General features: G+C 39.3%; 1 protein-coding gene across 2 annotated transcripts in view; it reads right to left on the bottom strand.

The window, feature by feature from the left end:
• SBF2 (SET binding factor 2) overlaps positions 1-15,399 on the bottom strand; it is a 238,717-nt gene that overhangs the window by 113,299 nt on the left and 110,019 nt on the right. For both annotated transcript variants that reach the window (XM_083724282.1, XM_083724283.1), the window contains one exon: positions 1,739-1,852. In XM_083724282.1, coding sequence (XP_083580408.1) covers positions 1,739-1,852 — 114 coding nt within the window. The remainder of the gene's footprint in view (positions 1-1,738; positions 1,853-15,399) is intronic.

The following is a 15,399-nucleotide window of genomic DNA, read 5'->3' as shown; positions in this document are numbered from 1 at the left end:
GTGGGGGGTGGTTCCTGTTTCTGGGAATTAGGTGTATGATCTGTTCTGTTCAGAAGCACTCCCCTGTGAAGGAACAGGATCACAGTCTGGGAATACCCCTGGATTCCAACTTGTTACTAGAGTCTCAAGTGGCTTCTGTGGCTAGCAGAACTTATGCCCAGCTTATGATGGTTTGCCGTCTATGACTATTCCTGGACAGCGATAGTTTTGCTCAGTTGTCCATGCTTTAGTGACCTCCGATTTGGGATACTATAATACGTAGGGTTAGCCTTGAAGGAGGTCTGGAAGCTGTAGCTATTGAAGAATGTGGCTGCTAGGCCAGTAAGTGGGGTAGCCTGATAGGACCATATGTCACTGGTTCTGAAAACACTGCCCAGGTTGCAAGTACCAGACCCAATTCAAGACATAAGTGCTAGCATCTAAAGTCCTTAACAGCTTGAGACCCAAGTACCTAAAACAGGATCGTTCATAATATGAGCCAACTCAGACTGTATGGTTGGCAAGTGAGCCTTGTTGGTACAGCTGTCACTGGGAGCTGCTCTGACCCATGACAGGGTTGTTTCAGTAGCAGTTCCCCATTTGTGGCCCTCCTGTCACCTTCATTACTGACATGCAGGAGGAATTTGAAAACATCCCTGTTTGATGGCTGAAGGAAACTGTTCCTGGCACCCCTAAGATCAGTGGCTGAGTTTTATTATGGATGTGCTCACCACCCTGGGTTCCTTCAGGAGGAAGAAGTTGAATGAATGAGGGGGGAAGAACTAATTTTTGAGTGACATAAGTATAAGGAAGCCTTTTTAAAGAAGTTGCTGTTTGTGTACCGCATATGAGCCTCAGAAATAAAAGTTGCAGGCTGCAAGGCCAGCTCCTGCTGAGGCTTTCCATACTAAACCTAAGGACTGCAATTAAGAAGCTCCATAGCTTGAGTTATCTAGAAGCTCAGTCTCAAATTCGTGTGTAAGTAATAACATATTGGACATAATCAAAAATACATTCCTGTACTGCAAATTTTAAACAAAAACATTTTTTATTAGTCTTGTGCCAAACATTTAACCATTTCATTTGGAGTGCAAAGAGTTTTGAGTGAGGCTGAAATATTTTCCTCACTTTGTTACCTAACCAGTTGCTTGTTTACTGAATCAGCTGTTGCATCAGAACCAACATTAAGCTATGTAAGTGAATCAACTCAATTACTTTGACCAAACTAATTGCTCTGAAGTTTACATTTTTAGTTCTATATGAGTAGCTAGGAGATTCCAGGGCTAGAACCAGTTTGTGGCAGCTGCCTGTGGTGAGCTGTCAGAACTGCAGCTTGGACTTTCATCTGGACAGGAAGGCTATAAAGGCTTCCTTTTGTGGGATGGGACCTTGCCTGAGCAAGATGCTCTTTCTGGTTTTGATGTGTTCTTTGGGTTCAACTCCTCCTTTAGTCCCTTGGTTCCAATTCACCAGTGCAACTCAGTTGCCTATGGCTTAGCCCTGACATTAGGCTGGGATAACTAAATATTTATTTGGTATATATGTGCTTCTGAATATAATGCTTCTGTGAATAAAAAGTGCATAGCATTGATGTACCAGTGAAATGTGATTTGTATAAAATGCAGGTTATTTCTCCTTGTGCTGTCTAAATTCTCATAACAGTGTAAATATCTTTCAGTTCAAGAATACTTGCCACTGTTACTTATCAAATATCCAACAAATTTGTACAATGGCACATTATAAATGACAGGTTCCTTACCCTGAAAATTTCTGGATAATCTAATCTGGACACCAACACCAGGCTTTTGGGAGCAAATACTTCTGCAGGCTGGATCAAACCTGTCTCCTCCTCTCCTTCTGTTTCTCTTGATCCCTTTGAAAACAGACATACTTCAGTCAACAAATAAGATGGTGATCACCTTTATGAAAAAATAGTATTTTTAAAAATAAAACCCAAATATGTCCTAGAATTTAAAATAAAATATAGCTTTTATGAAAACATTAGAACTTTAAAAGAACTACCATGCAATTTGTACCTCATGGTTCCCAATATGACTTACTGCAACAAGCAAATAAAATAGCTAAGCACAGTTTTTGCATAAAACACAATGGGGAAACCTCTACGTTGAAAGCAAAAGCAACTCTGCTTCCTACAAGTTAGTCAAAAGCTCCTCTTTGAAGCTATCTCAACATAGCAGTTTTCAATAAAAGTGTGAACTCATGTAGCTCTATGTGTGAACTTATGACATTTCTAATCCTACCCATAAATTTCATCCTACATCATGCCATTCAGTAGACAGAATGCCAAGGGCATCAGAGAATCACACCTCAATGGCCCACTGGGATTTGTTGGATTGGTCTCTCACTAATCACTACCCCAATCAGCTGTTGCTTCCTAGACAAGAGGACTGGGCAGGCCCCAAAAGCTGCAGGTAGGTGGTAAAGAGAGATTGGTATTTCAAAACATGAGACCTGAGTTCCAGTTTTGTTGACTGTCTCAAAAGGTTCTAGTACTGCAATTTTCATTCAAAATCATTATTTCCAGCACTGTGACAGCAGCAAAACATGCTTTGGCTTGCACTGGATATGCCAGTAGTACCTGTTTGTAGCCTAGGAGTGGCAACCATTCTCAGGAGAATTCAAATACACATCAACTTGTTTCTTACTGTAGCTATCCTACCAGGAGAAGACACTGGGACCTACTATCCAAGCTAAAGGGCAGATTGAACTACTGGGCTATAGCAAAATAGTACAAATGAAAAGGAAGGTTTTGTTCCTTCTACTTCACTGTTTACAATGCTCTGCTGCCTGTTGACTGGAGCTGTCCATGAATAATTAAGCTGAATAATGAATGTCACTGGCATACACATTTGCTGTTTCTGTGATGTTTTCTTTGAATTTTAATTGTTGTTGGGTTGCTGCTAACATAGCAGCCTGTATTAGCTAAATTAAGTGTTTCAACTTCATTTTTTAATTAAAAAAACCAATTTGAGTACAAATAGGATTTTTAAATTTTACATTTTCAGGCCCTTGAATGATCACAGCAGGCCATATCTCTACATCTATATGAGAGACAAGGATTTTCTTTTCAAACTGTATGGCATGAAAAATAAAAACAACCAAACATGTTTAAAGGAACCTTATAGCAAGGACAGCTCACTTTTGTGTCAGAGTAAATGTATACATGTTTATCCTTTTTATTGGACCATAAAGTTATGGAAGAATGTACAAGTTGTTAAAGTTACATTGAATGTCAGGCCAAACCCTGTTTTGTGTACCTCGGTTTGCTTATTCTCTTTTACTAATATGTTAGCTAATATGTTGGCAACTCCTTACCTATTTTGTACCTCTTCTTGTACAAAAGTATATCATCTTTTGTAAAGTCAACCATCATTATCCTTAACATACTGGTAAGGCCTATGAATGAACTGACCCGACTTGAATCTAGTAGCTTTACATAGGTTGCTTCTCAGTAGTGAACAAGACACAGAGCTCACCTACACTTCCGCTTCTCCTGTACCTAGAAAGGACAGGTCTGACTGGTTTTTCGCTTGTCCCATGCTTTCTAGGCATGGGTCTGACTGGATTTGCCTTTGCCCCTCCATTTCCCCCTGGAAAACTTGTTCTGTTAAATCAGAACAAATGGAAATCTGTGGAAAACCTGATTCTGATTCAGTGCTAAACTGCAGGTTTTCCTGGGGGAAAGTAGAGGGTCAAACAGAAACTTCTGAATGCAAGCAAATCAAAGCTTATTAAGTCTTGTTGCCCTGAACTATATCCTTTTCACTTGTACTACGCTGTGCTACAGGACTGTCAGCTATTATCAGTGAAAAATACTTTCTAAAATTGGATAAACATCTTGCTGTGGGAACCACCAATACATTTTAAAATAATTTAAGAGCAAACACTGCACAATGCTGTCTAGCAGTGTTTACAGCAATGGATATGCCCACAGTAAATCCTCTCAGAACATTTATATTACCCAGTCTCAAAACCTTATTCAAATAGGTAAGATGAATTGATTCTTACAAGCAGACTTAACTATAATTAGTATGGAGATCAGCTTTATACTACATTAGGAGAAAAAGAAAAAAGAGCTAGAAATAGCTAACAGAACCACAATTATTATTTATACTGCTGAAGTAAAATCTGACTTAATTCCAGTCATTCTCATTGTTTGCTAAGTTACTTCTTTTTATGGAAAGCAATTTTATAACTAGTAAAAATAGATAGTGGAAACAGTTGGAGATTACTGTTTCACTTAAAGGGGAAAAAACAAACAACACCCTAACAATCACCTAATACATTCAAGTAGGTAGCCGTGTTGGTCTAAGGCAGTAGAAACATATTTTTAAAAATAAAAAAATTGTCCAGTAGCACCTTAGAGACCAACTAAGTTTGTTCATGGTGTGAGCTTTTGTGTGCATGCATACTTCTTCAGATACACACTGAAATACATTGTTTTCTTTTACTAAATCAAATTATGAAAAACAGTCCACATGACTACAAAGGTGAATTTTGATAAGATTCTCTGGCACTGCAAGTTAGGACTGAGATCACACTGGGTTCTACTTGAGTTCTTTTGGTGAAATACCAGTAGGTGGCACTGGAGATTCTTACAGCTAGTACTTCCAGGCTTCCTTCATATAGGGATGACCCATGACACATAGGAGTGGCTTGGAAGACTTTTAAATTCTGCTTAACTTAGTCATTTCTTTCAGCTGGGTGCTCCTACAAAAACCATGCTATTTGAAGGTAAAACAAACAGATCTGAAGGAACCGTACACTAATCTTCCACGCGCTGCATCGTTTCCCATCTTGATTCCAAGAGTAAGAGTGACAAACATCTGTGTGACACAACAAAATCAGTGAACCTTTGTTTCACTACCAGCAGAAATGAAAAGTACAGTAATTTTCCTACAAACAACTTGTAACAGACAGTGTGAATAAGAAGAGCTGCATGACCTATACAGCATTTGAATGAAAACTCTTGTATGGTTCAACAGGAATCTCTTCTCTGTCAAAAGTTTATTTTGGATTTGAATGGGAAGATATGGAGGACATATTATTTTATCTTTGTCAGAGAGCAGATAATGTAATCTGAACTGCAGTTTAACTGTAAATTAGGAAACAATCCCATGGAAAACAAGCCCTCCCCAATGAACAATGCCTTCTGCCTGTAGAGATTCAGCTTTCATGGATAAAGGACCCTTTCAGATGTTTTTATTCGTGGCACCCTCTCTGTAGAATTACCTCCCATCTAAACTAAAGCAAATGCTAACTCTGATGCCATTCTGGTACAGTGGTACCTCGGGTTAAGTACTTAATTCGTTCCAGAGGTCCGTTCTTAACCTGAAACTGTTCTTAACCTGAAGCACCACTTTAGCTAATGGGGCCTCCCGCTGCTGCTGCACCGCCAGAGCACGATTTCTGTTCTCATCCTGAAGCAAAGTTCTTAACCCAAGGTACTATTTCTGGGTTAGCAGAGTCTGTAACCTGAAGTGTATGTAACCTGAAGTGTATGTAACCTGAGGTACCACTGCACTTCCTTTAAAAACACATTTATTTTCTCAGGTCTCTGTTACAAGTTAGTTGTATTAATTTAACTCTGCCCTGGCTTAATGGCTGATGCTTTTATTTTGTATTATAATAGAGAGAGAGAGAGAGAGAGAGAGAGAGAGAGAGAGAAGGAGAGAGAGAGAGATTTACTGTACACCACCTTGCAATTTCAAACGAAAGGTGGCATATTTATATATTCCAATAAATATTTAAAAATGGGAAGAGAAAAGGCTTTTATGTCCATAATGTTTCCGATATTTTTAGAAAAGGGAATCAAGCTAGATCCTGAAGGCATAGCTTCAAGTAGCTAGGTCCAAATCTGAGAGAAAAGATCCGTATTTTTCATTAAATGGAGTTGGTTAAAAACCAGTAATTAAACACAAGTCTTATCGCCTGACACTGTTATGTAGTTTTCTAACAAAGCAATGTATTTCTTTGCAGACATTGCATATGGAGCCTATAAAGTTAACATCTGCACGTCTTACTGTTGCACATGTAAAATTATGTGCAGATATAATACATCATAATATGTTCAGAAAATGTTGTACGTTTATTGAAAGTATGTTTATCTGTGTGGATTTGTATTAGTCTGGTTACATGCTGTTCCGCTTCTGCATGGCATTTCTTGAAGTCTGAACAACAGAACAAACCACGTGCTCAGCAACCAAATCAGAAGCAATTTGACAAATATTATATGATTATGGGGCAAGATGTCATCACTAAAGATAAGGTATTATAAATGGCTTTTTAAAATGCAATTAGTTACATACTTTTGCATAAAAGGACAACTGCAAGAAATCTAGCTAGAGGAAGCCTAAGCTTTTCAATTCACATTGAAAAGAGTGTCAGCATTCCCTAATTCCAGCATTTCAACCATGCTTACCCATGCAAAATTTCTATCACAGAATTCTCTTGCTGTGGGAAAAGTGAGATTTACCTAGATTTATTCCCTCACAAAGAAATGAGCCAACTGCATAGACAGATCTCATTACCTTACAAAATGCTAAGCAGAGGAGATGGCTGCACTTCAAAAAGCTATTAGTAAGCACTTTGTAGAACCAATTACAAAAGCCCATATATGGTAATTAAAGCAAACATTGCACAAAGTTTATACTAGCCACAATCAAAGCCAAAGAATGATACATGTTCTTTCATTTCCAACATTCCTGGCATTGTTTCACTAAGTGACACAATAAACTGTAGACAACGTTCTGAATTTCCAGTGATTGTACACTCCCTTTTCTCTGCCAACTAATTTCTTCATATCTCTGATATGCAATTTACAGGATCATGCTTAATTACAAGTAGGAAGAAATGACAATGGTCAAACTATTTATACAATCAGCATTATCCACAAAGGTACAAAACATTACAATTTAAAACAAATTCCCCCTTTAATTTCTGGAAAATGTGCTCTGAAAATTTCCAAGACCAGTGACCTATTAATAATACAATCTCACTAAATCAGAATGGGCTTGTTCACATATCACATTGCATCATAATTTTAAACAAGCTATGATTTATCTTCTCATGAGGTGGCCAAAGTATTGGAGCCTCAGCTTCATGATCTGTCCTTCCAGTGAGCACTCAGGGCTGATTTCCTTAAGAATGGATAGGTTTGATCTTCTTGCAGTCCACTGGACTCTCAAGAGACTCCTCCAGCACCATAATTCAAAAGCATCCATTCTTCGGCGATCAGCCTTCTTTATGGTCCAGCTCTCACTTCCATACATCACTTCTGGGAAAACCATAGCTTTAACTATATGGACCTTTGTCGGCAAGGTGATGTCTCTGCTTTTTAAGATGCTATCTAGGTTTGTCATTGCTTGAAAAGAAGACTCCCTGATGCTGATGGGACTCTGATGCTGGGAAAGATTGAGGGCGCAAGGAGAAGGGAACGACAGAGGACGAGATGGTTGGACAGTGTTCTCGAAGCTACCAACATGAGTTTGACCAAACTGCGGGAGGCAGTGGAACACAGGAGTGTCTGGCGTGCTCTGGTCCATGGGGTCACAAAGAGTCGGACACAACTAAACGACTAAACAACAACAACATGATTTCATGTGAACAAGCAGTGCATTTGTGCATGCTGTTCAAAGGTTTCTGTGGTGCTCCTTCCCCACCCCTGTTGCTGCTGCACCATGAACAAAAGAGGGGGGAGTCTAATTTGTCACGTTGTCTGAACCCAGGTTCATGGTTTGTTCCTCTCCAAACAAACCACAAGCTCAATTTCAGACACTTTGACAAGCAAAACTTGGGCTTCTTTTTCTGCAGCACTTTTCTGCTGTGAGCACTGGCAGCATTCTGTGGGTTCACAATAAACCAAAGTTTGTTTTAATTATGGCTTAATGTGACGTACAAACTGGGCCACAGTGTATGCTCTCTCTTTATTATGTTTTGAAAAAATGAAACATTATAGAAATGTTTTTTAAAGCATTAACTACTAGAGGAATTTTGTTTCTGTAGAAACTACCAAGAAAGAGAAGGTGGGAGGAAGGATGCTGATTCACCAAAGAATGGCAGACAAATTGCATTTTAGCATGGGATTTGGGAACGTATTTTGCAATTCCTGTGCATCCTGGGTGTAAAGTACTATTAATTATGTCTAAGATAAATTATAACCTCTTGCCTTCAACAGTCTGCAGCCAATATATCTGACCTGCTGCTAGGAAATTATTTTATCTCTGTTTTAAGTTATAAATTTATCTTGGTGTTTATTGCCCTCTGTGTCACACTACTGAACACATAACTGTGGTTACTCCTTAAATTTCTGCATTCTAAAATACTCTATAGAACGGGATGTTCTGTGGTGGAAAAACCATGGAGATTACTTGAAATACTGTAGCTGTAGGGGTATAGCCATTAAAACATATGGAAACCAATCCTTATGAGGAATGGTTGAGAGAGCTGGATATGTCTAGCATAGAGAAGAGAAGACTGAGAGGTGATATGATAGACATCTTCAAATATATGAAATATATGGAAGATGAAACCAGCTTGTTTTCTGCAGTTCCAAGGGCTGGAATCCGAATCAATGGATTCAAATTACAAAAAAAAATGAGATTCTCACTTAAACATTAGGAAAAAACTTTCTGATGGTAAGAGCTGTTCAACAGTGCAATGGAATACCTTGGAAGGCGGTGGACTTTCCTTCATTGGAATGTTTTAAACAGAGGCTGGGATTCTTTAGTTGTGATTCCTGTATTGCAAGGGGTTGGACTAGATGATCCTTGTGGTCACTTCCAACTCTACAATTCTATGATTATGGAATCTCAAAACAATTTATTTCAATTCAAGGTTTTGTAGATAAAATGAAGGAAAAATGTTCTTCTACATCTGCAAAAAACCTACTTAAATTTTTCGGCACATTAACAATAATTCCACATAACACATTTCTCATTTGTTCAAGCTGATTCTGCTGAATTTCTCCATTAGTACAAAAAAAAAAAAATCACCTTCCCTAAATATTTTATATTTGGGGGAAGAGTATTATTTTTCAGATAGGCTCATCTTTTAAAAATTGACTACACAGAGCTATCCTATATTAGCGTATACAGTGGTGCCCCGCAAGACGAATGCCTCGCAAGACGGAAAACCCGCAAGACGAAAGGGTTTTCCGTTTGCGAGTTGCTTCGCAAGACGAATTTCCCTATGGGCTTGCTTCGCAAGAAGAAAGCCCATAGGGAAATCTCCGGGGACCTCTTTTAAATGCTGGCGGTGGGGTGCAAAGCCTTCCCCCCCCTCCGGCCTTCAGAAGAGGTCCAGGAAGGCCGGCGGGGGCCGAAAGGCTTTGCTCCCCACCGCCAGCATTTTAAAAGCGGTCCGGGATAGCAGGGAAGCACTTTGCGCTATCCCGGACGGCTTTTGAAGGCAGACGGGGGGGGGGAGCAAAGCCTTTCGGCCCCCGCCGGCCTTCAGAAGAGGTCCTGGACCTCTTCTGAAGGCTGGCGGGGGGCGAAAGTCTTTGCTCCCCCCCCCCCGTCTGCCTTCCCGGGGGCTTTAAAATCGCCCTGGGACAGCAGAGAAGTCCTCCGCTGTCCCGGGGCGATTTTAAAATGCTGGCAGGGTGGCAGCGAAGCCTTCTCCCCTTTTCTCTAAACTGAAAATTTCCAAATGCCATAACATTATAATATTGGCAATTTTATATTTATTCTTGTTCCTAATGATTCCTAGCATAGAATTGGCCTTTTGAACACCAGCTGCACAAATGAAATTTGCCCTTTCATTTGTGGAAATCCTACTCATAATCCAACCCAATGTATGGTTTAATTGCTGTTTTGCTATTATATAATCGTATTTATTAACTGTATAGCTTGATTTTACTGTTGCAATTTGATTCTAGCTGATATTGTAAGCTACAACGGGTTCAATTTGAAGATAAGCAAGATATAATTTTATTTAATTTTTGCAACAGCAACGGTGTCTAAAAATTGAAAGAAAGGACCTGTTTTTCATAAAGGCTTCTTATTAAACAACGATGTAAAATTCGTGCAAAGCCTTGGACTGCAAAAATTACTTTGCATCATAATTAATACAAGTCTTCTAAGCACATTTAGAGCACGTAAAATACTTAGTAAGAATGTGATTAACAATTCCAATGTGATAAAGCAATCAAAGAAATTCCTAGAAAACCAAAGCTAGTCACATATACAAACAGAGGTATTACCGGCCATGTCATTATCAGAAGTCACAGCCTAAAGGGATAATCTGATTAAACACATGACTTTCAAACTACTTTATTGTGAGCACTAACAGTATATGCATTCTCTGAACACACAGTGTAAAGCTAGAAGTCCATAGCCAGTTAATCTTTCAGTTCCAGTTTAGAAATGCATTCTCTCTCACAAGAAGACCAATGCAATACTCCATGTTCATGAACACTTTTGGGGGAAAATATTTGATTTGATGGTACATGTATTCACCCCAAACACAATGGGAATAGCCACCCTCCTAAGTCTGCCATATGTCAGTTAGATAGATCAGGGGGAGCCAAGGTGGTTACCTCCAGATGTTGTAGTTCTTATTAAACTGTGAATTACTCAGACTTGAAAGAGATGAACATAGCTGAGCAATATTACTTTAGGCAGATTGACATAAACAATTCAAGGAACTGAAAACAAAACCTTGGAGATCTCTCTCTCTCTCTCTCTCTCTCTCTCACACACACACACACACACAAACATACACACACACACAGAGAGAGGGGGGGAGGGAGGTGCTGATAATACCAAGGTCACATTGGATCCTCATATAGGACTGTGGCATAGTCCTGTACCGCAGGGGGTTGGACTAGATGATCCTCAGGGTCCTTCCAACTCTACGATTCTATGATTCCACTTCAGCTTGGACAGCAGCAGGCTTTTTAAAATAAAAGCCCAAAAAACCAAATAAACCAAAATATAGTAATTGTAATAACTATTTTAAATATTTATTTTCTATAACTTGATCACTGTTGTCCATGTGCTAGTAACTTCCATATTACTATAATGTGGTCTATGTGGGACTTCCCTTGACCTGTAAACTGCAGCTAGTGCAACATGTAGTGTCTCGGCTGCTCACTAAGGCTATTACAGTATTGTTGTTGTTTAGTCGTTTAGTCGTGTCCGACTCTTCGTGACCCCATGGACCAGAGCACGCCAGGCACTTCTGTCCTCCACTGCTTCCCGCAGTTTGATCAAACTCATGCTGGTAGCTTCAAGAACACCATCCAACCATCTCATCCTCTGTCGTCCCCTTCTCCTTGTGTCCTCCATCTTTCCCAACATCAGGGTCTTTTCCAGGGAGTCTTCTCTTCTCATGAGGTGGCCAAGTATTGGAGCCTCAGCTTAACGATCTGTCCTTCCAGTGAGCACTCATGGCTGATTTCCTTAAGAATGGATAGGTTTGATCTTCTTGCAGTCCATGGGACTCTCAAGAGTCTCCTCCAGCACCATAATTCAAAAGCATCCATTCTTCGGTGATCAGCCTTCTTTATGGTCCAGCTCTCACTTCCATACATCACTACTGGGAAAACCATAGCTTTTACTATACGGACCTTTGTTGGCAAGGTGATGTCTCTACTTTTTAAGATGCTGTCTAGGTTTGTCATTGCTTTTCTCCCAAGAAGCAGGCGTCTTTTAATTTCGTGACTGCTGTCACCATCTGCAGTGATCATGGAGCCCAAGAAAGTAAAATCTCTTACTGCCTCCATTTCTTCCCCTTCTATTTGCCAGGAGGTGATGGGACCAGTGGCCATGATCTTCGTTTTTTTTTATGTTGAGCTTCAGACCATATTTTGCGCTCTCCTCTTTCACCCTCAATAAAAGGTTCTTTAATTCCTCCTCACTTTCTGCCATCAAGGTTGTGTCATCTGCATATCTGAGGCTGTTGATATTTCTTCCAGCAATCTTAATTCCAGCTATGGATTCATCCAGCCCAGCCTTTCGCATGATGAATTCTGCATATAAGTTAAATAAGCAGGGAGACAAAATACAGCCTTGTCGTACTCCTTTCCCAATTTTGAACCAATCAGTTGTTCCATATCCAGTTCTAACTGTAGCTTCTTGTCCCACATAGAGATTTCTCAGGAGACAGATGAGGTTATCAGGCACTCCCATTTCTTTAAGAACTTGCCTTAGTTTGCTGTGGTCGACACAGTCAAAGGCTTTTGCAAAGTCAATGAAGCAGAAGTAGATGTCTTTCTGGAACTCTCTAGTTTTCTCCATAATCCAGCGCATATTTGCAATTTGGTCTCTGGTTCCTCTGCCCCTTCGAAATCCAGCTTGCACCTCTGGGAGTTCTTGGTCCACATACTGCTTAAGCCTTCCTTGTAGAATTTTAAGCATAACCTTGCTAGTGTGTGAAATGAGTGCAATTGTGCGGTAGTTGGAGCATTCTTTGGCACTGCCTTTCTTTGGGATTGGGATGTAGATTGATCTTCTCCAATCCTCCGGCCGCTGCTGAGTTTTCCAAACTTGCTGGCATATTGAGTGTAGCATCTTAACAGCATCATCTTTTAAAATTTTAAATAGTTCAGCTGGAATACCATCACTTCCACTGGCCTTGTTATTTGCAGTGCTTTCTAAGGCCCATTTGACTTCACTCTCCAGGATGTCTGGCTCAAGGTCAGCAACCACACTACCTGGGGTTTACAGTACCATCATATTATTCTGCGACTACATTGGCCTTCAAGTAGGTACTGTTCTAAGTACAAATTCCTCTTAAGCACTTCTCAAATTTACCATCTCAGTGTAGTTTTTCTGCCTGAAATATGCAGTACAAAAATATGAGATAATGATGATAAAGACTCATCATCATCAACATACTTCTTACCCATCCCTCACCACAAGGTCCCAGGGCAGGTCACAGCGATTTAAAAATACAGTATTTATGTATGGCCTATGAACTATGTTATCAGTAGGTATTTCATGCTAGTGAGGAGGAAGAGGCAATGCCACCTTTATCAATTCTGTTTTGCACTTGGTTTCTGTGACTTTTGCTGCCAACCAAAGGAGGATGGCATGGCAGCATGCAATGCTGACCTTGCGTCCCAGCATCACATGCTGTTACTGGTTAGAGAAAAGGGCGGGAGGCAAGGAAGCAGATGCAGCAGAAGCATATCCCTTGATCCTGACACTATGCTTATACTGTTTCGAGCTCCCTGCTGTCTTGCCCCTCTCCCTCTTGATAACTGGCAGCGGTGTGCAGTGTTAGGAAGTCAGATCAGCAACACAATCCCACTCATGTCGCTATTGTAGCCAACATGGCAAAACAAAAGTCTGAAGTTTTGTAAATTCTTCTTCATTCATCTCAGTTCCCTAGCCCCTGTATCCAAGTTTCTGAAATTTTACAGGTTACTTCCTTAGGAACACACTACAATGTATGCCATTATCATACTAAATTCCTAAGAAAAAAACCTAGCACAAACCTCCCTGAATCAATAACTCCCAAGCAATTCATAAATTAATATAAGCCAGTCTTCTGAAATTTGGCAGGTTTCTTACCTGGGGGCATCTCTATGATGTACACTATTTTAATATGAACTGGACACAAAACAACAGGGGATATTAAGTGCATAATTTTTTAACCACCCTAAACTGTAAGGGCCGTCTTTCCAGGAAATTCACTGCACCAATTATTCTGAAATTTGGCAGTATTCATCCCTCACAAGGGGTTTTTTAAACAAGGGGTTTCATTGTTTTTTTAAAAAAATAGATTGAAGGGTGCCTAATAGAAAGATTCCTGGGCTACTTACAAAGAGCAAGGTAAACTATGCCTGCAAATATCCAAATGTGTCAAAAAGAGGGGTAAGTTGTAAGCATTTTTTATTTTCCTATAATAGTGAATGAGAGAAGGCATGAAGCTTCATTTTTTCCAAATTGAGATATGAACCCAGGCTGAATTAGGAAGTTTTCAAAATGCTTTATAACAAGTCAGGTAGTTTTTCAAAGAACCAAATCTGGGTCTGAACTGAATAGTGTATTCTGTGCTGAAAACTATAGGAAAAATTAAAGTGATGTAAACAGATAAAGACATATTCCCCCTAAAATTAATTCTATTAAACATCAGAGAGCTCATGACACTGCCATCTGAAATATACTCTAAGACATCCAAACAATGAGATTTTTCTTCAAGTCTTTTATGTATGATGACAGCAAGCTCTCCAAAATGAAACAGGCAACAGTTCGTTCTTTGGTGGTCTCCATTTTTTAGCTGATTATTATTCCCAATAGCAACCAATCTACTTGGCTGAATTAAAGTGAGAGATGACATAGTGAAGCCCAGAAATTGGATAATATGTCAATTAGGAACATATTCAGAGATTAAAAGCAAAGAAAAAGCTGTGTGCTAACACCATGTGTGTCAAGAGTGATTTTTAATAATTTGCCATATCCTTTCTGTCATAAACTGTGTCTCATCTACATCAGTTGTAACAGATGAAGATGGGAATGCTTTAAAATTAATCTCATACATATAGCTCAAAGTCACAGTTTCCTCAGCTAGTTTGTACTTTAATACTATCATGTGAATAAGCTTTTAGCAGTAGAGTTCATATTAAAGACACAGTCTTCACATGTCAAGCAAAGGAAAACAACAATTTTTTAAAATTAATGAGCTACTTATTAAAATATTCAAGACAACTAGGTCAAGCAGAAGCAAACACAAGGTTGGAATGATATCCTAATCTATTTTAAGTGCTTAAACTTTGTATACTATTAATGTAAAATGGATTGTATTTAAAGTAAATGTATTGGAGGGGAGGAGAAGCATACTTTAGTACACTATGTGCAGGCTTGGCTGACAAATATTTCATCTTAATGCAGTAGAAGACATGTTCGGGATCAGTCTGACCTTGAACAGAGAATAACCAAGCTAAAAAATGGTGTTCACACAACATGCTTGGCATATATGCTTTACATTATTTATATAAACTATTAATGGAACACCAAAGCATTCAAACAAACAATGCAGATGAGTTTCTGAACTACTTATATGACAAATCAACAGTTTAAAAGACAGAAAGTGAGGTTCTCAAAGGTGCATGTTATGAGCGTAACATGAATCATGTGTCATAGCTCTTCTTTAGTGGTAACTGATTTAATCCATTTAAACTGTTTAGGAACTTGTTGTTCATACTACAGTTCTGCTCAGCCTAGCCAGCAATGCAAACATTCAGGGATTATGAGAGCCATAGTCCGAAATCTGGTGGGTATCCTGTTACCTACACTTGGGTTAAACTCATTGCCGCTGAAAAAAATAAAATAATTTGCATTTGGCCAATAAATCATCCTCCGTATACTTTTGAGATCCCTTCCTAGCAGTTAAATGCTAATCATGATAAAATTATGACTCTCTACTGCCTGAGCAATGAGCATCACAAAG

The sequence above is a fragment of the Podarcis gaigeae genome (genome assembly GCF_964106915.1).
Source record: "Podarcis gaigeae genome assembly, chromosome: 1".
Lineage (NCBI taxonomy): Eukaryota > Metazoa > Chordata > Lepidosauria > Squamata > Lacertidae > Podarcis > Podarcis gaigeae.
Note: the sequence above shows the minus strand (reverse complement) of the source record. Positions and strands in the feature narration are given on the sequence as shown.